The 22,979-nt window shown below is 40.3% G+C and overlaps 1 protein-coding gene across 2 annotated transcripts in view; it reads left to right on the forward strand.

The window, feature by feature from the left end:
• The window catches only part of rbm46 (RNA binding motif protein 46), a 33,714-nt gene extending 16,869 nt beyond the window's left edge, over positions 1 to 16,845 (forward strand). For both annotated transcript variants that reach the window (XM_084923134.1, XM_084923133.1), the window contains 4 exons: positions 2,301 to 2,500; positions 4,441 to 4,543; positions 13,344 to 13,614; positions 14,412 to 16,845. In XM_084923134.1, the coding sequence (XP_084779260.1) occupies positions 2,301 to 2,500; positions 4,441 to 4,543; positions 13,344 to 13,612 (572 nt within the window). In that variant the 3' untranslated portion in view covers positions 13,613 to 13,614; positions 14,412 to 16,845. The remainder of the gene's footprint in view (positions 1 to 2,300; positions 2,501 to 4,440; positions 4,544 to 13,343; positions 13,615 to 14,411) is intronic.
• Positions 16,846 to 22,979: the final 6,134 nt, after the last annotated feature.

Here is a 22,979-nt window from a genome sequence, read left to right on the forward strand (position 1 = left end):
TGTTCACACTCAAACCTGAGTGTGACCCGAGAGGGATTCTTTTCTGAAATGCTAAAATATTCACTGTGTTCAGTGTTTTTAAAACCTTAAAGACGTGCTGCACACAAACAGAGCTAATGGAAAACTTCAGAGGGCGAGAAGGATGGTCAGATGATTTCTGGGGACTCATCAAAGCGCTGCTGCACATTAAAAAGACAAAAGCCTTGGCACTTAACAGGGGGATTACGCAACAACTTGAAAATAATTAGTTCCATAAATTAAACCAAAACAATACGATGTACATGAGCTCAGTTTGTTGGAGCCTCTTTAAGTGAGGCTGCAAGATGAGGTGCACCGACACAGACGTGCAGATGAAAACCCAAAGGACTGCTGAGCAACCTCTTTTCATTTATTGCCACATTTCCCTCTCAGTCCAGTTTCAAACTGTTGCATAATTGAAAAAAACCTGCTGATAGAAACCAATTAAAGTTATTTCTGGGTTTTGATTTGTCGCCCGATAAGCTGAGAGTCAGTGAGGGAGTAATTGAGTGAAAAGTTGGGGAAGATGGAGTAGAGCTGAGTCAGTCACACTTTATGATCGCTGCTTTAGTGATGAGATGAACCTGGTTGTTACTGTGCTGCAGTCAAAAGTATTAAACTCAGTGAACCGCGAGAAGAACTGGGGGGCAGAAATGATGCTCATCCAGCGCCATCACACCACCCTTTATTCAGCAAGAATGCTCTCCAGTGGTGACTCCTACCTAAAATAGGCTTTTTCTGATGGTTGCCATGGGTTCCCAACTATTCTATATCCCAGTGAGTAAACAAAGAAGAAATTCACCATAAGTACGTTTCCTCACTTGACATCACTGCCAGTGGTTCAGAGTTGACCCGCCCATAACAAACACTTTGTCGTGAATATATAAGTAACAAATGTTACGCACGAAAAACAAACCAGTAAACATTAAATTTATGAAATTCATCTTATTCACATTCACAAAAATATTTCCTGCTCAAAAACCGGTTGGAAGAAGCAAAGGTTTTTTTTAATTCCACCCCTATTTAACTCATCAAATATATCTGTTTTGGTTATACACTATAAATAAATAATAATAATTATACACATTCCCTTGTTATATTAGTCTATACATCTTTTTGTTTACGTCCATAATTATTAACTTACTCCTGTCAAAAACTATTGCAACAATACTCCTCCTGCCAGGAGGGGGAGTGAACACCATAACTTCAGAATAAGTGACGCAGGATTCTGAAAATCACAGACAAGTTCAAGTCTCAATGACCTTGACTTTGAGTTCAAGCTCACTGAGACTGGAAATCTACTAGGATTTTCAAATTCATGCCATAAATGCACGGGCTGCCTCCAATATTTTAAAATGTCATCATATCGAGTTATCCATATTTAATCTGCAGTACAACCATTGTATCCTCTATGGTTTTGATATATGGGCGAGACAGGGTATTAAATATTTAAAGTAAATTTTGACAATCAGAACCTGAAGTGGATAAGTGGAAGAGAAGAGATTGCTCGATGTATTACCCCGTTTCATTCATTTGGTGCTTTATAAACTAAAGTTTTTTTAATCTAATTTTTAAAACTGATATATATTTGTAAATCTTTTCAAATTCTCCTTGTGACTATCCCACAAATAAATTACTATAGTACACCTATGCCCACCTTTAGACACACCCCTGCATGTCGGTATCACTTGTCTTTTTAGCACTAAAGGGTACACAGGGCTGCTGTTGTGGAGACTTCAGAGACATTTTATTTCTCTCCACCTGACTTCACTGCCTCTTTGAGAGGCTTTTGAGAGGCTGTGAAATCAGCAGTATCATCTTTTCTGCTGTGGTGTTTTCAGTGGGCTTTTTGAGAAAAGTAGGATCCATTTAAGCTGAATCTTTTAAGACCTTTTATTCACACATGCTCCTACATGGGTTTATACTCCGTTAAATTGATTTTCAAGTCACAAATGTGAGTGAAACACTTACGCTGTCCAGCATAAACGGCACAATTTTTCCGCTGTGTTGTCCGCTCCACAAGCGTGTTTATATAACATAAAACTACTAGCAGCAGGAAAAAGTTTCATGTAAAGGTCAATGTAGTATTTTGGGTTCACAGGTTAAGTTACAACTGGGTTTACTGGTGTATATAAATTAATAAGACGAATTGCAAATTCTTATTCATTGTGATGTTGTTCTTATACTCTGTGAGGTCTTAAAGAAGTCGCATGTACCTTGAGCTGAAGGAAGCACCCGTCTAACTTAATGCTGCTCCCCTGTATATGTGTTTGTACCGTCAGATGACCTGGAGCGCTGCATGTATCCCCTGCTGCCCGGCACCCCCCTCACTGGCACCAGCCTGCTGTCGCTCAAGCAGAGTCAGATCACCTCGGCCGTCAGCCTGCTCGACTTTTACTGCTGCAAAAACTGCTGGTTGCCCCCAGAATACTACCTGTACTCCACACCAGGGCAGGATGGAAAGCTACTGTTACTGTACAAGGTTTCAGACTGACTAGATGTTAACACATAAACATGCATGCAGTTAAACATATCTGAGAGGTGTCTGAATTTATGCACATCCATTGTCCTTATATATGTACATGGTCGTCTAGCTTCCTGTGCAGAATCCAGTTAATGACATTTAGAGTTGCTGCACTGACATTTTTACAGTGTATTGGATCATTAGCACCTCTTCATGTGCTGTGTAGCTAAGTGTTAGCTAGCTCTCTATCCACGCTAATTGTAGCTGTCTCTAAAAAAAGTAGTGTTAGTCATACATCTTAACTTGTGCAATTACACAATAGACTTATGGCTAAAATCAATACTGTTTGCTATTATCTACGAAATATTGTTGTGGCTCATGCTATCCAACTAGCATTTTTATTTGGATGCCATTTTGCTAGGTTAGGAAGCTAACTCCTAGCTGTAACTTGACTATGCTCTATGAATCAAGTGACTACTGATTTGTGACATTATCTGAAAAAGGTCAGCTAAATTACGAGATCAGCCTTGGAAGTTTGGAGGAAATGGCAAATCACAGACTAGATTTTTGAATAATGTTAGCTTGCTTAAGGTTAGCTCAGGATTGACGCTAAAAGCTAAATGTTTCGCTCCATAAATCAGTTTTCCTGTTGATGTTGACACTAGTTTTCCGTCATAGCTCAAATGGGCTTGATTACATAAGTGACTGATTTTTTTCTGGCTAATATTAGCTAACGTTAACATACCCGTTAACATGAACAAAATACCACATGTAGCACCTAGGGGGCTAAGCTTGTGGATTGGGTGGAGATGAGTGTGAGGGTTGATTTGTGGCAGAAGGACAACAGCAAGTAAAAGGAGTAAAAGGAAAGGTTTACAAGATGGCAGCAAGACCTGCTGTATTGGAGGGTTTGAGGATGTCAGCTCGGACAAAAAGACAGGAAGTCGAGCTGAAGATGCTAAGGACACGATGAAAAGATTACAAAATGAGGACATCAGAGGAACAGCTCATGCTGAGTGGTTTGGAGGCAAAGTTAGAGAGGCAAGGCCGAGATGGGTTTTAAATTAAAGTGCAAAATTTTTATATACAATAGTAATAAAAATAAAAAGGAGATTGTGCACGAGAGCACTGCAGACTGCATTAATGCATAAACATGTACTCCATAAATCTCCATAAACAGCTGCGAGAAGGTGTAATACAGAAATATGTGTGTGTCTGTAATCATGCATAACATTAATGACGCAACCACAAATATAAACATAACTTGACCGTACTGAATTATTTATAGCTTCTATATATTCCATACATATGATTCTGCTGCAGGCACAAGGATAGATTATTTTACAGCCTGGTGGGACAGGGTTGTGCTGCGGGCTGTAGAGGCCACAGCAGTAAATTATGTACGTCACAAAGCTGAAATGCAACACAATTATGTACATAGATGAGAAATATTTCTATGTTACTCAGTTTAAACATTTAAAAACATGATTTTAAAAGTACAAATAAATTGATATTCAGTGAATTTTTACTTATTACGTGTTCTTGTGTTCTTGTTTCAGTGAAGTCTTACATATCATGACCATCTCTAACATTATCCCATTATAACATCCAGATTCTTCCTTTGTTATCAACATATGAACATAAAAAAATATCGTTTATATTCTGTAGTGTGTGTAAAATTCAGCAGTTCCATTTAAAGCTGTTTTTTTTTTATTTTTTTTTTATTTAAACCGTTTCACAAGATGTTAAAGTTACAGAAACGGTCATAAAACCAGCCAGCAGCTCGCCTGTTTTTCTTTTGTTTCCCAGCAATGCAGTTTTGACTGTGGCTTACCCCATTAATTACCTCCCCGGTCTTTGTGTGTCTTCATTTCAGTGAAACGATTGTTTGTTTCTACATTAACCAAACACTATGTGTGTGTGTGTGTGTGTGTGTGCGTGTGCGTACATACATGTAGGTGGTGATACAATCCACACGAAGGACGTACATCCCTGACAAGCTGTGTGCTCTGCTGGATGATGCCAAGGAGCTTGCTGCTCAGACCACCCTGTGGAACCTGGGTACTCCTCAACACACACACACACACACAGTAAACAGTTTTCATGTGAATAAATGAGTAGCTTGTGCCAGACCCAAACACTGCCCAGCCTCCCTGGGAGGGGTGTATGCCAGGGTGCTGGAGAGCAGAGTGTGTTGAGTTGAACCTCAGACCAGGACTTGGACACGGATTAGGACCGTGTCGTAACTGAGGGATGTTCTGAGAGTATTGGGTCTGTTATTTGGGGCTCTTCAGCCCCACTCTTGGTTTGCATTTCTTCCAGTAAGTCAGACTCATTTGGAGAGTGCGGTGGACGTCACCAGGGTTCGTCTTTTGTAGGAGAATATTTCAAAGAAATTGTTGATAACGATGTTTCTGACGATATAGAAAAAAGTACTGAACGGTGTTTTAATCGATGCTTGCAGCTCGGCAGGCAGCAAATAGAAGTTAAGAAGTATCATAGGTAGTGTTTTCTCTGGAAACTTTAAATAAAAGTGTAAAAAAGCCTGTTAGCTAGGATGAAGTTAGGTCAATCTTTTTAACCAGCTGCTGAAAGTCCCACCATGTAACAACATCAGTGGTTTCCGTCCCTACTCTTCCTATCATGTGGAGCGCAGTTAGCCAGTCGTTTGTTTACATTTAGGTCGCACATGACCAGCTGCTAGCATCTTCTCCTTCGTAGCCTGGATGTACTCAACAGTGAAACTGCTTGTTTTCTTGCATAATTTGGAAACTGTTCTTTGTTGGAAGTAACTCGCCTTTTAGCTACAAAATCTACATCAGCTGACGTGCATCGCTTGCAGATCTCTGACATGATATCACATTATCTCGTTCAGAGTGTAACTGCATAGCATTGCTATTGTGCTGAAAGATTTTTATATCATGAAAACAAATTCATGCCAGTGTCATCGTAGACGATATAACACAGCCCTAATGTAGAGATTTTCTAGGTACAGCCAAACAAGCAGACACTCTGCTTTGGTTTTGTCGGGGTTACATCTCCTCTTGGTCTTCAACGACCTCCAGCATTGGAGCGGCGTGTAAATGACAGAAAATAAGGAAAGAAAGTTGATGTTTCCGGTAAAACGTTCCAAGGTCCACACACAGGAGGACACCGTCACGCCTTTCTGTGATGAGTTTGGATCTGTGTGGATTTTGTCCAGGTACTTTGGCTTCCTCCCACATGGCTTCCACCAGAGACATGTAGACATGTAACTTGTGATCAACTTAAGTGGTAGCTGGGATAGACTTCAGCCACCCCCCTGCCAACTTCCTCTAACCTCTTTAGAAAATAAGAAAAGTAAAGACAGGAAAGGTCTAAAATACTTAGCCTGGGTCAGTTGATAGGCTGCTGTAAAGTCAGAACATGTGTAGTTTAAAAAAAGAGCAACAGTTTCAGATTTGCCCTTCTGTCTTTAAAAAGAAAACAAAGTCTTCGCTCGAGCAGACAAGTCACCAACTATCAAATTAAAGGCAGATTGTGTGTCTTCCAACAGCATCTCAGACGAGAGGATTCATGAGTCACACTGATGTAAAGGATCTCAAAAGGAGGCTCTCTCACTTTAATGGCTGTTTTAATGAGGTTATAATAATAAGAGTACTCTCCATCATCAGTATTCATACAGCAGGACTCCTTTCAGCAGCAGTCTGCTTTTTGCAGTCTCTCATTTGTTTCCATTCATGTTGTTGTCCAGGGTTCCTGCAGGGAATTAAAGTCTGACATTAAAATAAAGGAAAACACATTTCCTGTAAATGTGTTTTAGGAAAACGCATTTGAAGATGGAGTGTTTAAAAATAAAAAAAGATGCTTCATTGTTGTCGCCTTTTTCATCCTGCACCCTTCATTTTAGGGTGTAGTAACGTGGATCAGCACAGCAGGGGGTGTAACACTCACACTGAGCAAAAAGAGAAAGTCAAGTGTGCTCCAACCTTTTTAGCTTACAACAATAATTGATGTAGTCTTTATTGATAAATAAATATTAAATTGATGAGAAATTCCAACATTGTTCCTGCACTGTTTAAACAACTCTGTCACTTTAAGGCTTTTCTAACGGGTTAAATAAAAAAGAAAACCCCAAAATGCATTCTAGCATCTCGATCCATATTTCATTGCGTATGTTCTGTAATTATGCTTATTAAAAACAAGTCCTTAAAGATTTAATTGTCTTTATCAAAGTGGAAGCTAACAAATCGTACCATTAAAACATTAAAAATGAAAAACAGACATGGGCCTAAATAAAAAAACAAAAACCACCAAATTCAGCTTTTAAAATGAAGTAATAGCAGTTTTTTAAAGAAATAACTTTAAATGAAATAGAATATAATTTGATGAAACTTACTTGATTGTAATGTCAGTGAAATGAGTCATGTTGTTATTTAATTGGTGTTTTTTCAGTTGTGTTTATATCCAGAGTATTTAAACTGTTAGTACTAATGTACCTACAGTGAAACAAGCATTTTGAGCGTAGCCACTGATTGGCTCACGGTTCAGGACCCTGCAGGGGCCACTCTGGCGGGCAGTGATTTTGGGTCACCTAAAAGCTGAAGGAAGGCAAGAAGAAACGTGGTTGTTTCCCGTGAGAGGAAAAAGCTGCTTGGCAGTCGTGCTGTGTCGCTGCAGCTGTCGGAGGCTGAACTCTTTCCACCTGCATCTCCCTGGGAGCCAATCGCAGCGCTGCCTGTCTGAGCCAGCGTCTCCTGAACCCTGAACGCTGCAGCTTTGAGAGGATCTGTTCAAAGTGAGATATTTCAAATCAACACCACCTGCAGGCTGCGGGGAATAAAACTTATCAGCTCTGTTATTGAAGAACTTTTTTCTAGCTGTTTTTAACAGCTAAAAAAACAAGTCTACAAGTATTTTATAGATATATTTGAACAGAAGTGAAGAAAAATCATGTGAATGGCGAAACTTGAAGGGTCTGTGAAAACCGTTGTAGCTTTGCATGATTTTCAGTTCAAAATACGCCTTCTTTGTGTAATACTGGGCCTCTTCTCACTTTTATGCCACCTTGGTTGACATTAAACCTGGAAACCTGTTAGGGGGACATCACCCCTTTGTATTTTATTCAGCCAGAGGCACCCATCCATCCTTGGTGATTAGCTGGATAACAGAAGCAGTGGTCTAAGCAAGTTACACCCAGACCTCCCTCTCACTAGCTACCTTTTCCTCAGCAACTGACATGGGAACCTGATGCGTTCTTAAGCCAGCTGAGAGACATGATTCCTTTGTCTTGGGTCTCCTCCTGGGAGGACGTGCCTGGAATGTCTCATCAAATGCCCGAACCAACCTCAGCTGGCTCCTTTTTGTAAGTTAAAGAGTAGCAGCTCTACTCTGAGCTCGAACCTGCCTCAAAGTCTGAGCCTTGCCACCCTTTGAATGAAGCTCGTGTCTGCTGCTTGTCTCTACCTTCACGCTGTTTTTAGTCTCCACCAGAGCTCGTGGGCTTAGGTGAGGGTAGGAATGTGGATCGACCGGTAAATCGACACCTTTCCCTTCATACTCAGCTCTGTCTTCACCACACGAGCACAGTGTCCACATCAGTGAGACAACACCAATCCATCAACCTCCCACTCCACTCTTATAAACAAGACTGCGACATATGTTCTCCTCGGCTTGGAGGAGCGAGTGATCCCTGAGTCCGAGTGGTTACTCCACCCATTCTGCCCATAAAGTTATGAACAGAGAAATGTCTGACTTACTGAATCAAGCTTTCACTGCGGTTTTACAGGGACTGAAGGTAGGCACAGACTAGATACCTCAAACTCCTGAGGCACCACAGGACATCCAGAGGAACGCAGCCTACTCCCATGGCCAAGCTCCCACACACCCTGAAATACCTTTGAGAGGACAAGGAGCTCACCTGATGTCCACGAACAGGACAAAAACCACAGTCTTCCTCCTGAATTCAAGGCCGGAAACACCCATGACCTCATTTTTTTTTTCATACCGCTGCTCTCAGGTCAAGTGATTACTAGTTGAGGATAGTACGAAAATATAATAGAGCTCGAGTTTCTCTCTGAATGTGTCTCTTGTGGTTGGAGCTTAAAAGCAGCTTTAACTCAAAGACGTCTGGACATGAGTGTGAGGATGAGGAGAAGAAGAAGAGGTGATTTTTAAAGCACCAAGAGGCTGAAATACGATTCAGGTGTTTTTCTTAATTGACTTCAGGAAGCAGGTTTGTGTCCCGGTGGTTTGACGCTCGGACCAGCACAGAACCCAGACACAATTAAAAGTGTTTTCTTTTTGCCTTTTGAAAACAAGATGTTGTTTTTAAAGAGCGTAGAGCAAAGCTGGGAGCGCCCCGGCAACTGGACGCTTTTAATCAGCCTTACTTGCACCGAATCCATTTTTTAACAGGCTCGCTGCTCCATGGGGAGCCTGAGATCTCTGCACATCCTCAGTCTCTTCCCCTTTCTCTCTGGCTTCCTTCATCTCTCTTCAGGCACTCCAGGTCACAGTATATAAATATATACACTGCTTAGACGCTTAAATCTTGCATACATTGTGCTACTTGAAGATGAAAAGAAAAACCAAAGTCAGACCATTACTGACTCAATGCTAAACTGGTCATGCTGCATGATGTTGGAGGCAGGATGCCATGGCTCACATCTGTCACATGCGCCCAGTATAAACCTGCTCTCCTCTGTGAAGATAACGGGGCACCAATAGTCCTGGTGATCTCTGGGGAGAGTCAGATAAACAGTGAGGTCCCACTAAGAGCAGGAGTGGCAGACATCAGGGTGAAAGAAAAGGGAATTTCACTGATCTGGTCCATCTTAGGTCAAAGTGGGCTGGATGTGGCACATGATGTTTAAATGAGGATATTGGACCCTCATGGAGCCAGATTAAATCGGAGACATGCGTGAGTAGCCCACTGTTGCAGAGTTCTGGCCCTGTTCCATCCAGCTCCAGTAACAGACACAGTAACACAAAGTAATGAAAAATCAGTCAAGAGGGAAAAAGACAGAGCAGTGATCTGTGGCCATCACATCCTAAACCACTCTCTCTTTTGCAGTGCATTCTTACTTTTATTTACACCAAAGCAGGTGGAATATTCATTCACAAAAGTGTCTGCTTCCTGACTGAACAGACTGAAGTTTAACTGACTTTGTGCTGATGACAAGTTCTTTGTTTTATATTCTTTCAGTGCTTGTGTTTTTCTGTTTGTCTTATTATTATTATTATTACGTAGATATCTCAAAGTCTCAGTATGTACACACAAAATGTAGTTTAATTTCATTGTAATAACCTTTCTTTTGTTATGTGTGACAACGTAAAAAAAAAACCTGCTGCTGTAACATTCATTGACTCTGTGTGCTATGCATGTGAGACCAAACTAAACTCCCTAACATCGACAAATACAACTGACTATTCTTAAACACCATAAAGCAGCGAGAATATGAAAGTTAGTTGTAAAAAAGAGTGGTTTTCAAACTTTTTCTGCCCTAAGCCTGTCTGCATTCATATCTGAAGAAAATGGCAGCTCTTTGTCTGGGCTCTAAAGTTAATTTGAATTCCTTTTTTCCCTGCCAACAATTATTAAAACAAGATAATTGAGAAAAAATAATATTCTGCTTTTGCCTTTCAGCACATACCTTTTCTTTACCTTTGCCCCTTCATAAAAGTCCACATTGATTCCCCTCTGGGCTTCGGCGTGTTTAATTCATTTCTCTTTCATTTACTTCTGCAGTTAAAATAACATTGAAGTTCAAAAATATCAACTTAATTGAAAAAAGATTTTTTTCCTTTTCCTGTTCTTTTTTTAAAGTTTGAACAAACAGTGTATTTATTATCTCTCTGCTCTTGCTCTTGACGAAGGCGGTCGCACTTTTCTCCTCCTCCTCCTCTCCCTTATCTTCCCTGCTTAGCCTCTTATGTCCTTGTCTAGTCTCGTGTTTTTTGTATTACTTTTCCCTGGAAGATTCTCTCACAGTCTGTTCTCTAAAACCTAAAAGAGGAATTATGGATTGGATCAACTGGTCTCTGAATGCAATTGACACCCCTTTCTCAACGAGAAGTTTGGGCTTGGGTGAGCCTGAGTGCTGAAGATATCTACCTATTCAGAACCATGGTAACAGGGTTCTGGCTGATCGGAGCTGGCTTGGCCCTGACTTATCGAAGAATTAAGAAAGCGGAACCGGCTGTTCAAACCCCCACAAGGCTGCCCGCTGGGATTGAAACGATGGGAAGAGGCGTGAGTTTCTCAAAATGGGCTCATTGAGTGCAGCACGGAGAAGATCTTGGAGAGGCTACGGCTGCTGTGAATACTCAGAATAAGATCTCTGACTGCAGACTGGATTACATCTCAGAAGGGCTAGCTTGGAATAACATCTCTGGGCGCAAATTGGATGACATCTCGGGGAGGCACACTGTTGTGAATTCTCAGAAATCGGCTCCTTGAGCACAAGAAATGACAACATCACAGAACGCAAGTATGGCGAACCTCGCGGCTCTCCAACGAGAGATTGAGAGACCAGTGTTGGACTGTAGAACTGCTTTGAAATTCATATGAGCTGTTTGCACTAAAGTAAAAACCACCATCACTTCATGCAGATACCCCCTTTGGCGCCAGCTGCGGTCTCAAGGCTGGAGCTGAACAACAACACCCTGATAACGACTGTGTTTAGTCTGTTCCTTCCCATTCCATGCAAGGCCACCCGGGTTGGCTGGAAGACTGTTTACTTAGCCTAGCAGGGCGAAGGACACTGTCTCAGCTGAACTCTGGACACACACACACATACATAACTCTATAACTTCTGTCGGTGCTGTGCTTTTTTGGAACCGAATTTCCCAGAGGAACCCACCCGAGGGATTAATAAAGTTTTACCTTATCTTATCTTATCTTATCTTACATATACTGATATGCACACACTCATCCCCCCTCCCCCTCCAAACGCCTTCGACGCTTATTCCCTTCCGATGCTGACGGTGGATCAAGGAGACCAGCACACGCAGGCCCGGATGTACTGTCTAAATCGGCTGTCTCTCACCCTTTACCCACCCCTGTTGCTTGTCATGTGTTTCTTTGGTGTATTAAGAGTTTTTTTCATGTGCTATGTGCAGAGGTGTTTTTTTTCTGTTCTCAAACTGATCTCCCTGTTGGAGCTCAGTCTGGGTGGAGTTATTTTTTTCTCCTTATCTTTCCTCATGTGGTGCATTTTCCATTGTTATACCTCTCTGACCTGTCTTCCCCATGTGATGTTTTGTGTAATGTATGTATGGTCGGAGGGTAAGATGGCGCCGCCATTGCATGCAGTCGGTCGGCAGCCTTATGAAATTTCCCTTGTGGGACTAATAAAGGTATATCAAATCAAATCAAACTATGATGAGTCACGTCAAATATTTGTAATCTCACTGTTGACCAAAATAATTCAGACTATCATTCATACCAGACTCGAGCAGCAGGTGGAGGCACTCCTGTGCATCACACCTACAATTCTCTTGCTTTGCAATGAACACTACCGGCATGCAACTTTCTTCCATTGTATGACGCTGTCTCACACTAAACTGTTCAGTTCAATTTTATACAGTAAGACAAAGAAAATGGAGAAAAACCCAACAATCATATAACCCCCTATGAGCAAGCACCATGGCGACAGTGGGAAGGAAAAACTCCATCGAGAGACAGATATTAATAACAGATATGATTCAATGCAGAGAGGTCTATTAACACATAGTGAGTGAGAAAGGTGACTGGAAAGGAAAAACTCAATGCATCTTGGGAATCCCCCGGCAGCCAACGTCTATTGCAGCATAACTAAGGGAGGATTCAGGGTCACCTGGTCCAGCCCTAACTATGTGATTTAGCAAAAAGGAAAGTTTTAAGCCTAATCTTGAAAGTAGAGATAGTGTCTGTCTCCCGAATCCAAACTGGATGCTGGTTCCACAGAAGAGGGGCCTGAAAACTGAAGGCTCTGGCTCCCATTCTACTTTTAAATACTCTAGGAACAACAAGTAGGCCTGCAGTGCGAGAGCGAAGTGCTCTAATAGGGTGATATGGTACTACAAGGTCATTAAGATAAGATGGGGCCTGATTATTTAAGACCTTGTATGTGAGGAGCAGGATTTTGATTTCTGGATTTAACAGGAAGCCAGTGAAGGGAAGCCAAAACAGGAGAAATATGCTCTCTCTTTCTAGTCCCTGTCAGTACTCTTGCTGCAGCATTTTGGATCAGCTGAAGGCTCTACAGGGAGTTTTTGGGAGGACTTACCTGTCACCAGCTGCCAGTGCTTAACTAACCTTAATTGATTGTGTAATGTGATCTCAGTGTTTCCTGCCGGCCTGTGATTATGTGCTGGCTTCAGACTGGAAATGGCTCAGCTCATACCCTTTAATGACAGCTAATCATTTGATGAGAGTGGGCGAGGAGAGCAGATAATCTCCTTGCATTGCTTTCAATGCACTCAGAACAAGACTAGAGTGCATGAAGGCCTGCAACAGGTAGGATGGGCTTCAAACCCACCCACCCCCCTGTGGGGCTGTACGGAAGGACCTAATAACCGTAGGTTATAAGATGCACGTAGATGCATCTTTGCACCTTTCACTTTTTTATCTTTTTGCCTCATTGGGTGCAAAGCAGGCACCAGGCAAATGCAGTGACCGACCTTTGAGAACTACAGATACAGTAATAAAAACTAGAGTGAAACAATATACAAGTATGGAAGTGTGTATCTTGTGATGACTTTAAGATCTTTATCGTTAATTATGTGTCTTATTGCTGGAGCATATATATCTTCAATTGGTGGCTTTTATTCAACCTGTGTGTTTTGAGAAGTGCTTTACAAATAATGTTTTTCCCCCGTCTTGTCTTTGCTCCTCCAGACTTGTCTTTTCTGAGCGGAGCATCCTGCGACTCTCCCAGCAGCAACTCTCCTCCTCTCGCCATTTCCCCACCTGCTGCCACTGTCACCACTCCAGGGGTCCTGACCTGCGCCAGCCGGGCCTTCGCCTCCTGCCTCCCTCCACCTCCACCTCCTCCACCACCTCAGTCCCCATACCCCCTCTCCACCCTGTCTTCTCTCTCATCGCTCAGCCCTGCCGCCTCTCACACTCAGAGACTCTATATCAGCCCGCAGTCGCCGTTCTACTGATGGTGAGACTCACTGCTGCAGTGAGGAGGGATTTAAACTGTGCTTAATAAAACGTTCTTCAAAGTCTGCCTCGTCGAGGAGATACATACTGTCTCTGAAGACTTTTTGTGTCCTACTAATATAAGAAAGGTTTCCAAGGAGACAGAGTAAAGGCGATTTGATTTTATGCCCTAATTCAGTATAACTAATTTTATGTGACATTATTTGGGGTTTATTTATTTTTGCGCTTCAGAGCATGTTATCTTTAAATCACCTGCTTTTGATATGGCACTTAGATACACTATATGGATAAAAGTATTCATTCATCAACCTTCACAAGCATATGAACTGAGTGACTGATGTTGGACGAGAAGGCCGAGCTGTCGGTCTCCCCTCTTATTCATCCCAAAGGCGTTTTATTGGGATGAGGACTCTGTGCAGGCCAGTCAAGTTCTTCCACACCAAACTTGCTCATCAATGACTTCATGGGTCTTCCTTTGTACACTGGTGTGCAGTCATGTTGGAGTGAATGGATACTTTGGGCCATATATTGTATGTTACAGATGTTGTATGTAGGTAATGTTCTCATCTGCGCTAAAGATGAACGACAGCTCACGGCATTTCATCGAGTATCACTTTAACAACGCTCACCAATAACAGGTTAACGCAGACGTTTCTATGAAGTAACACCGTGAGCTGACTCACCCCCGAATAGCCCGTTCTGAGCCAGGAGAAACGTTGCATACATTTTTATTTTTATTTTTTTTGACGTCTTGTGTTTACTGTTTTGTTTTTTGTCTTTTTTCTTTATGCCCTCCAGTCATTTTCTGCCAGAGGCGCTGCCTCGCCTGAAGGTCAGAAGTTAGAGGAAGATCTACTGAAGGAAAAGTGCGAGGAAGAAAAGGCAGGACTGTGTTTCTTACAATTACGCTGCACACGGTGTAATTGCATTGTTAATGTGCTTTTTTAAATTAGAGCCTCTGTTATGTTAACTTTTGTCCTCCTGTTATGTGGCGAAGGAGGGGGCAGAGTCACTGTTTTATCATCCTCTTCTTCTACTAGAGGAATTTTTGTAGCTGCTGACTTCCTTCACAATCCGACTCTAAATATGAAGCTCCATAACAAAAGACCATTTTTGTCTTTTTTTATTTTGTGTGAGCTGCTTTGCATCCAGGCTGATTTTAAGCACGAGGAAGAAGGAGGCTCTGCAACAACTTTTGTTGTTGGGCTTTTAGTCTCATTTAAACTGCATTCAGCACAAACAGAGGCACAGTTAGTTTCTCATGGTTTTGTTTCACATTCTAGTTGTTTAGTGTTCATAAAGAAAAGTTCATTTATCAGTAATTTCAAAAAAACAACAATGGGGCGGGGGGTCCTTTTAAAGCGTTGATCTATCCAAAAGCAGCCGCCTGAGTAAATATCCCATAATATTTATTATATTGGCTTTACAATTGGAGCTTGCATTTAATTATTATTTTTTTTAATTTACAACTAAAAAAGCAGAAGAAATCATAAAATCAGCATTTTTATTTATATTCACAAAATAATTAGTAGTTGCGTGCCTTACTGATAATATTGATGGTACTTCTTTATTTTTGGAGACTTTCATTGTCATAACATTTTAGACCTTTAATTAATGGGGGTCCTTAGTTAATGGCGAAAAAGTAGAATGTTTAATAAAAATCAGTAACTCAGTATTTCTTTTTTAGTATTTTATGTTTTAGAGTTTCTCTTTATGGGACCCAAAATTCACTTGTTATTGGTAATTACTTCATTTTTAGGCAAGTTTTCAATTAAAAGTAGTAGTAGTAGTAGTTACTGCCAAAATAATCAGCAGATTGATCAGTTTAAAAGTACAATTATTAATGGTAGGACTACAGATAAATGCTGTTTATTTTGTTTTGTTCTTTTTTTTGGAGACACTTTGAAATTCCAAATAAAATTTTCTAGAAATTTTATAAATGTTTAAAGATGATCCGTTTTACAGAAAGTTGTTACAAAATTACAGATTTTGCATAAATATTTGGGAGATGAGGGTGTGCTGTATGTTTTTTCTTATTACAGTTTTACACTTTTAAAGCAAGCAGAATTTATAAATACTTTTCTGCTGTGCAATGGGGGAGTTTGAAGTTGAGAGGAGAGAGTTGTACACGGTTTATTTAATAAATGAATTCAAACGCACTGAAAGTTGTGCTTGAAGGTTTGAAATCGATCGTTTTTAAGATCAAAGTAACAGCGGAGTGTCTTTAAGTTCATGTTTTTTTTCTCTTTCTTGATTAGTTTGACTGATGCATGTTGCTTGGACTTTAAATGTTTTATATGTATTTACAGGGACTGTGTTTGCATAGTTTTACTTCATGTTCATTCCCTTGTTTCATACAAAGTTCCTGCAACATATTGCTCTGCTCGACTTTGTTGATTTTTAGGAGAAAAGGTTTAATTTGTGTTTAAAACCAGACAGAAGATTTTGTTTGTGACAGAGAATCTGAATATTTTTAATGCACGTCAGAATATTCGTCCCAGTTTTTGTTTTAGTGAAATCCAAACCAGACAGCAGACTGAAATCTCTTCAGTCGTGAATAAGAAAAGCAGAAACAGTAGTGATAGTAAGTCCAATCAAAAATCACGATAGTGTGTAAAAGAATAAATCTTAGTTGCTCCCAATGTGACCGTATTTATTAAAAACAGATATGAAGTATTTCACAGCACTCAAAAACAAAAAGTAATGAAGGGTTTGCTTATAAACTTGCCACACCGTTAAATTTCAAGCACATGAAGACAAAGAGTTTTGTGTATTCATGTGAATCTCTGTGTTGTAGTTTAGTCTCAGGAATCTTGTTTCCAAAAATTAAACAGTGGGAGTATTTTGGAATAAAACCCTGCCACAGTTGATTCACGTACAACTCTACTGTTTTTTGTCCCAAGAAATGGTTGAATAGTATAAAATACAGAACTATAAAAAAGTCTCGAGTCCCCATTCATTTCTTTTCATTTTGATCCCAAGAAGCCAGACTTTCTTGAATTTGAAAGTGGTTTTGAGCAGTGGTTTGGGTTTTGTAGGACTTTCTGTAGGCTTGACTCATTTCAGTCCAGTCTGTGTACCTGACTGTTTACAGAGGAATTGTTTTGTTTGTTTGCTTGGCCACTTAACACTGATCTGTGTGTCATTCAAACATTAAAAGCTGCACCTAACTCAAGGGATTACCCAGTGTTGTGTCTACACATAACAGAAAGCTAAATTACACACATTTTCTACTAGCAGCTTGTCACAAAAACACATCGTTTGTTCCAATTTCTGTAGTTGAATCTTGAGAAATTCCAAAGATAACCCAGTTTGGCAGACATAAAATTGAATTTTTGCACCAACAGGGCGATTCCCAAAGAGCTATTAGCCAAAAACCTGGCATATCTCAGCATGATGTGCAGTGTATCCTTAAAAAAATGTGGAAAGTGTGAGGCTTAAAAATGATCTACAGCAGATGAACAGGAAGTCATGTCCTTAAGGAAATGGTCTCGGTGGAAGGGTGGCAGTAAGGCTTTAATCAAGGGAAACAGAAAAAAGACTGAGGTGTACTGAAATGAACAAGAACTGGACTGAAAAATCAGCAAGAGGTCTCTTGAAGTGAAGACTACATATTTGACATTTCTGGTTTAAAGAATGGTTAGGTTGTATGGAGGTGGTCAGCAGAGAGGTACAACAGTGAGTGTCTGCAGCCATCGGTAAAACACGTTGGAGGCCTGAGGTAGATGGAATTATGAACACAGAAAAGTACTGTCAGATTGTAATCCACCATGTAATAACATCTGGAAAACATCTGATTGGCAGTAGCTTTATTCATTTATCAGCATGACAATGATCCCAAACTCACTCCAGTGCAGTAAAAGCATACCTGGATAGATAAATACACAGTGGAACACTATCAGTCATGGATCGGCCTCCGCAGAACCCGGACCTAAACGTTGTTGACGCACTCTGGGATCATCTCGACAGAGAACAGAAGAAAAGGCAGCCAACGTCTAAAAAAAGCTTTGAATGTCCTTCAAGGAGGTAGAGATTCCTGAAGACTATTTAAAGATATTAGAAAGATCACTTGCATTGTGTTCATGTGTCAAATTTGCACTGAAATCAATCATTAACTTCAGTCAAAGTGACTTACTTTAAGTTGGAGATCATCATTGGTGATGGAAGAATGGAGTCTACTACACCGCAAGCCCAGTGTGTCCAAGCTGGAAGGCAGTACATCTGATGGGGGGGGGGGGGGGGGGGGTTCAATCCACTAAAGTTTTTTGAAACAAGGTTAAAAAGTATTCAGTTTAATTTTGTGAAGACTCTAGAAGAATATCATGGCTTCTGATTTGATCCCTCAGTGGAAAATATAACACTGTTGTTTTATAGAGAGCTGATGTTCTTGAAGATGGTTGTTTTCATTCCACTTCCAGTACAGAGCTCTATCTTGGGTAAGAGTTCAGTGTGCTAGTTGTGATTTAATGCAATCCCTTTTGAGCTCTCCACATGGAGTCTGATCTAAAGGCGGTTTTTGAACACACCAGTATAGTCTAACATGAACACTCGTCTTATGCACCAGGTTTGGCTCACTGCAATTTGGCCTCTTAAACACAATGAATTTCATGCTGAAGGGGAAACATTTTGACCCTTCAGCATTAAATGGGAAGGCATCCAGGTGATTTATTTTAAGACTTCAAATTTTGGTTCACTGAACTATAGAAGTTTTACAACACACCTCATATTTGGCACCCTGAGGCTTAAAAGGATGTAAAAGATCTTTGCTGAGCTGGTATGACTCAGCATCTGAGTGTTCTGTGTTTTTTCAAGAAATAGTTGCACTAGCCTGACAAACTAATGTATACCGACTTCCATCAAGATGGTTGTTTTTACCCCTTGAAAGCCCATGAGGAGTAACCCACGAAGCTCTTTTTCTGAAGTGAGTGGTTTCTGTCATATTTTGAGCTTCTTATAGAACAAAATGACTGAGTTTGCGTCAGACGTTAGTGACGCTGGTCTGACCGTGCTGTTCAAACCTCCTTTTCTGTCTGGTAGCCATTGCCTGAGCTGTTAACTAAAACATCAGCAGACCACAGGAAAAAGTTTTGAAATTGGATTTTGGCAAATCCCACACATCTTTTGCTTCCTGAAAGGGACATTTACCTGCATATTCATGGTACTGGTCAATGAAATCTGAAGCACAAATGTCAGAAACAAAAGTCTTACAGATGTTTTTTTTATGTTTTTGGCATGCCTACTTGGTTTTAGGTCATGTAGAAGAAATGCCAGTGCTGCTTGAACTGTGGCAAAAAACAGATGAACAGTAGTTTCTGTCTTTTCAGTTTCACTGCCTTTGGATCCTTGTTTTCCTCTAAAGGCTTGCTGATTTGCTCTTCTGCAGCTCCTTTTTCTCTTCAGCACTTTTCTGAACCCTGAACCTTCATCGCTCGAGAAACTTTGTACTTGATTCAGTCTTTGTAGCATGGAAACTTAAAAGGGGAACCCATTAAAAGCACTATATTTCACTTTTTTCACTTATGTAAAAGGTTTTTATTTCCAATTCAGTATTGATTCTCACCAGTAATCCAGCCATATGGTTGATTTAGTAGTTGTGTTGGAGCTTTCCGAGTTCTCAGGCCCCCCTATGCAATGTCAGAACTTCAACTTTTTAGGAAATGAGGACAAAAAGGCATAGAAGTGCTTAAAGAAGCAGGAAGAATATGATTCTATAATCAGCTGTTCAGTGCAACCTGCATTGAAATCTTTTTTCTTTGTTACCTTATTTGAATGGTTTTGCTGTTCAAAATGTTCCTTCGTTGTTGTTTTTAGTGATACAGGGTCACAGTGTATTCAGTGAGTTTGTGCGTTGCCAGGTACATCTATCATGAGATTACATCCAGAGCTGCTGCTTTGATGCAGCAGTGTGCTGGTATGTGTGCTTGGAGATATAGAGCACGAGTAATTGACTATGTGATTCTGAGTAGAGATGTGTGTTTGTAGTTACTCTGCTATGTAGCAAACGTATCTCTTCCACTGAAAGGTTTAAGAAGCCGCTCAATCGTTTTAACTTTATAAGGAAAAAAGACACATTAACTGAAGTGTGTAATGGCTAATCAGTACACCCTTGAGTAACTGTGGACAGAACTAATAGCATCCACTCTTTTGGTTTAAGCAGCGCTGATGATGTTGATAAGCTCGCTGCTGTAGTTCAACCCAAAACTTCCTTTATAATGAAATTCTCACCTACTCTTCTTACAGGTTAGTTTTTAAGACTAACCTGTAATTTTTCATTTTGACAAAGTGGATAAGGTCAGGTTCCTAATGATTTATTTACATAAATCTCTTAAAAGAGATCCATGAAAGAGGTAGGATTTGTACAAATCTTTTTTTTGTTGCATGATTACTATGTTGTAATAACGCTCGCAACTTTGGAGGAATCTGTGAAAAACTACCAGAAAGAACTTTAATGCGTCAGTGTACTTAGATATCTCCTAGTTATGTACCAATATATCTATGAAAAGTCACAATCCCAGGTTGTTACTCAGCATCATCAAGTACACTGTCAATGGTCCTTGACAATTGACTGGCCTAAAGCTTAAAGCTGCTGATATTGGGACTGTGGAGAGTTACAAGTATTTAGGGGTCGTTCTTGACCACAAACTGTTTTGAGCCTCATGCTGATGCCACTACCAAAAAGGTTAATGTCTCATCTAAAATGTTGTTCTTGTTTTACAGAAGTTTTATTTGGTTACATGACTCTGAAGAACAAGAATCGGTTGGGACTTTTGGCGAAAAATGGCAGCAAAATCTCAGGTTGTTGGCAAAATGAGCTTTTGGCGATTTATAACAAACGTGCTGAGGAAGGCTCATTTTATTGTGAATTGTTTTAACCATCCACTTCACAATGAGTTTGACTTGTTGCCCTCTGCCCGTCGTTTTAGAGTACCTGTGAGGTAGACCAAAAGATTCCAGGTTTCTTTTATCCCTACTGCAACCCGTCTCCTTCATGGCAAATAACTGTCTTGTGGCTTTTGTTTATTCTTATTGTTGCCCTTGCTGCTAAACCAATTTTTCTCTTGTTGGACAATAAAGTAAGTAAGTAAGTAAAGTTTATTTATATAGCACCTTTCACAGACATGTGTAACAAAGTGCTTTACAAGGTAAAAACACTATACAGTCATAAATACATCCTAAAAACCCTTGTCTAATGAAAAGCTTTTTGAAATAAAACTGTCTTTAGCTGCTTTTTGAAGGTCTCCACCAAGTCCAGACACCGTAGAAATAGAGGAAGTGCATTTCACAGTCTGGGTGCAACAGCTTGCAAAGATCGGCCCCCTCAAGTTCTGAAACGAGTGTGGGGGACCGCTAAAAGGTTTTGGTTTGATGACCTCAGGTTACGAGAAGAGGTATGTGTACGAATCAAATCGGCAATAAAGGGGGGGCCTGTCCCTGTAATGCTCTAAAAGTTAAAACTAACTAAACTAACATTTTAAAATGGAACCTAAATCTGATTGGTAGCCAGTGCAGCGACTTTAAAACAGGGGTCATTTGAGCTCCCTTGTTCAAGCGGGTCAGTAGCCTCGCTGCAGAGTTTTGAACAACCTGTAGACGAGCTAGCCCTTTCTTGTTTAGACAAGTAAACAGGCTGTTACAGTAGTTGAGTCTTGTAGAGACAAAACCGTGTATTATCATCTGGAGTTCCCTTGTTGACATGATGGATCTAAGTTTAGAAATGTTCCTCAAGTGAAAAAAGCAGGTTCTTACTATCTGATTTAAATGTCCCTCCAAAGAAAAAGCTTCATCAAAAATAACACCCAGGTTTCTCAGGTTATGTTTTTGTGAGGAAACTAAATCGCCCAGTCGCCGTTTAATATCAGGTATTGCACTGTTTGGTGCAATAATCAGTTTCTGTTTTGGCTGGGTTTAGCTGTAAGCAATTATTGTTCAACCATTATTTAATGTTGGTTAAACAGTCAATCAGATCGGATGAGCTTCAGCAGGCTTAAATGAATAATATAGCTGAATATCGTCAGCAAAAAGATGATAAGATACTTCAGGTAACTGCTGTATTAGCTGGCTTAAAGGAAGAATGTATATTAAAAACAGAATAGGTCCCAGCACGGAGCCCTGAGGAACTCCACACAGCAACTCTGTAAATTCTGACATGATCTGGTTTGCAGACACACTAAAACTCCTTTGAGATATATAAGATGAAAACCAGTCTAGAACAGAGCCAGACATCCCAACCAGGTCTCTCCGTCTGTTTATCAGGATGGTATGATTGACTGTATCAAAGGCTGAGGTGAGGTCTAACAAGACTATGACTGTGTATTCTCTGGAGTCTGCTGACATCATAATATCATTAGTAACTTTCAGTAGTGCTGTCTCAGTGGAATGCAATTTACGGAACCCAGATTAAAAACGGTCATAGATGTTGTGTTTCTCCAAGTATTCCGTAAGGTGGACAGCAGCTGCCTTCTCAAAGAGTTTTGACATAAATGGGAGTTTGGAGATCTAAAGGTCTAAAATGTTCAAGTAGTATTGGATCCAGGTTGGGTTTTCTGAGCCTTGGTTCCACAATGGCATGTTTAAAAAAGCTGGGGAACACCCCAGTCTGAAGAGAAACATTTAAAAGGTTCACAACCCAAGGACCAATGGTGTCAAAAGCATTGATGAAAAGTTTAGTGGGGATAATATCTTTTAGCATTGATTTCTTTGATCTTATTAACAAAAAATCAGAGGAGTTTATTACTATCTACTTTAGAGTGTACATCTAAAGGTACCACATCTGGGGATAAAATAGCACTTATTTTGTCAAAAAGAAACTTGGGATTTCTCTTGTTTTTTGATATGAGTCTAATATTCTGATCTAACAGTTTTCACCGTATCATTTAAGGAGAGCATGAGATCTCAAAGGTGGAGCCTGTGTACTTCAAGTTTGGTTTTCTTCCATAGTTGTCCAGTTTTGCAGCACATTCTCCTTAGGTTTCATTTATCCATTTATCTTCTCTTGTAAGGCAGAGCTTGTTTTAATAGGTGCCACTTGATCCAAAATTGATGTGCATTCCCTATTAAATGACTGAAGAGTATTTAAATCATTTCCAGTAAAAAGTAGAGAACTGTCAAACATAATGGAGAATCTCTCAGCATTAGTCTCAGTTATTATGCGTCTATGACTTTAACTTCACAGGTGTTTGTTTAGAGCTAAAATTGAGTTAAAAAAAGACACAATTATGATCACTCAAATGTACATCCTCAACAAACACATTGCCAATGTTGAGGCCCAAGGAAAAGACAAGGTCCAAGGTATGGCCTTTTAAATGGGTTGGACCAGAGACGTGTTGGACAAAGTTAAAAGAATCAGATATAGATAAAAGTTCAGCT

This window comes from Perissodus microlepis, chromosome 3 (genome assembly GCF_051167445.1).
Source record: "Perissodus microlepis isolate ML-2025 ecotype Zambia chromosome 3, ASM5116744v1, whole genome shotgun sequence".
Lineage (NCBI taxonomy): Eukaryota > Metazoa > Chordata > Actinopteri > Cichliformes > Cichlidae > Perissodus > Perissodus microlepis.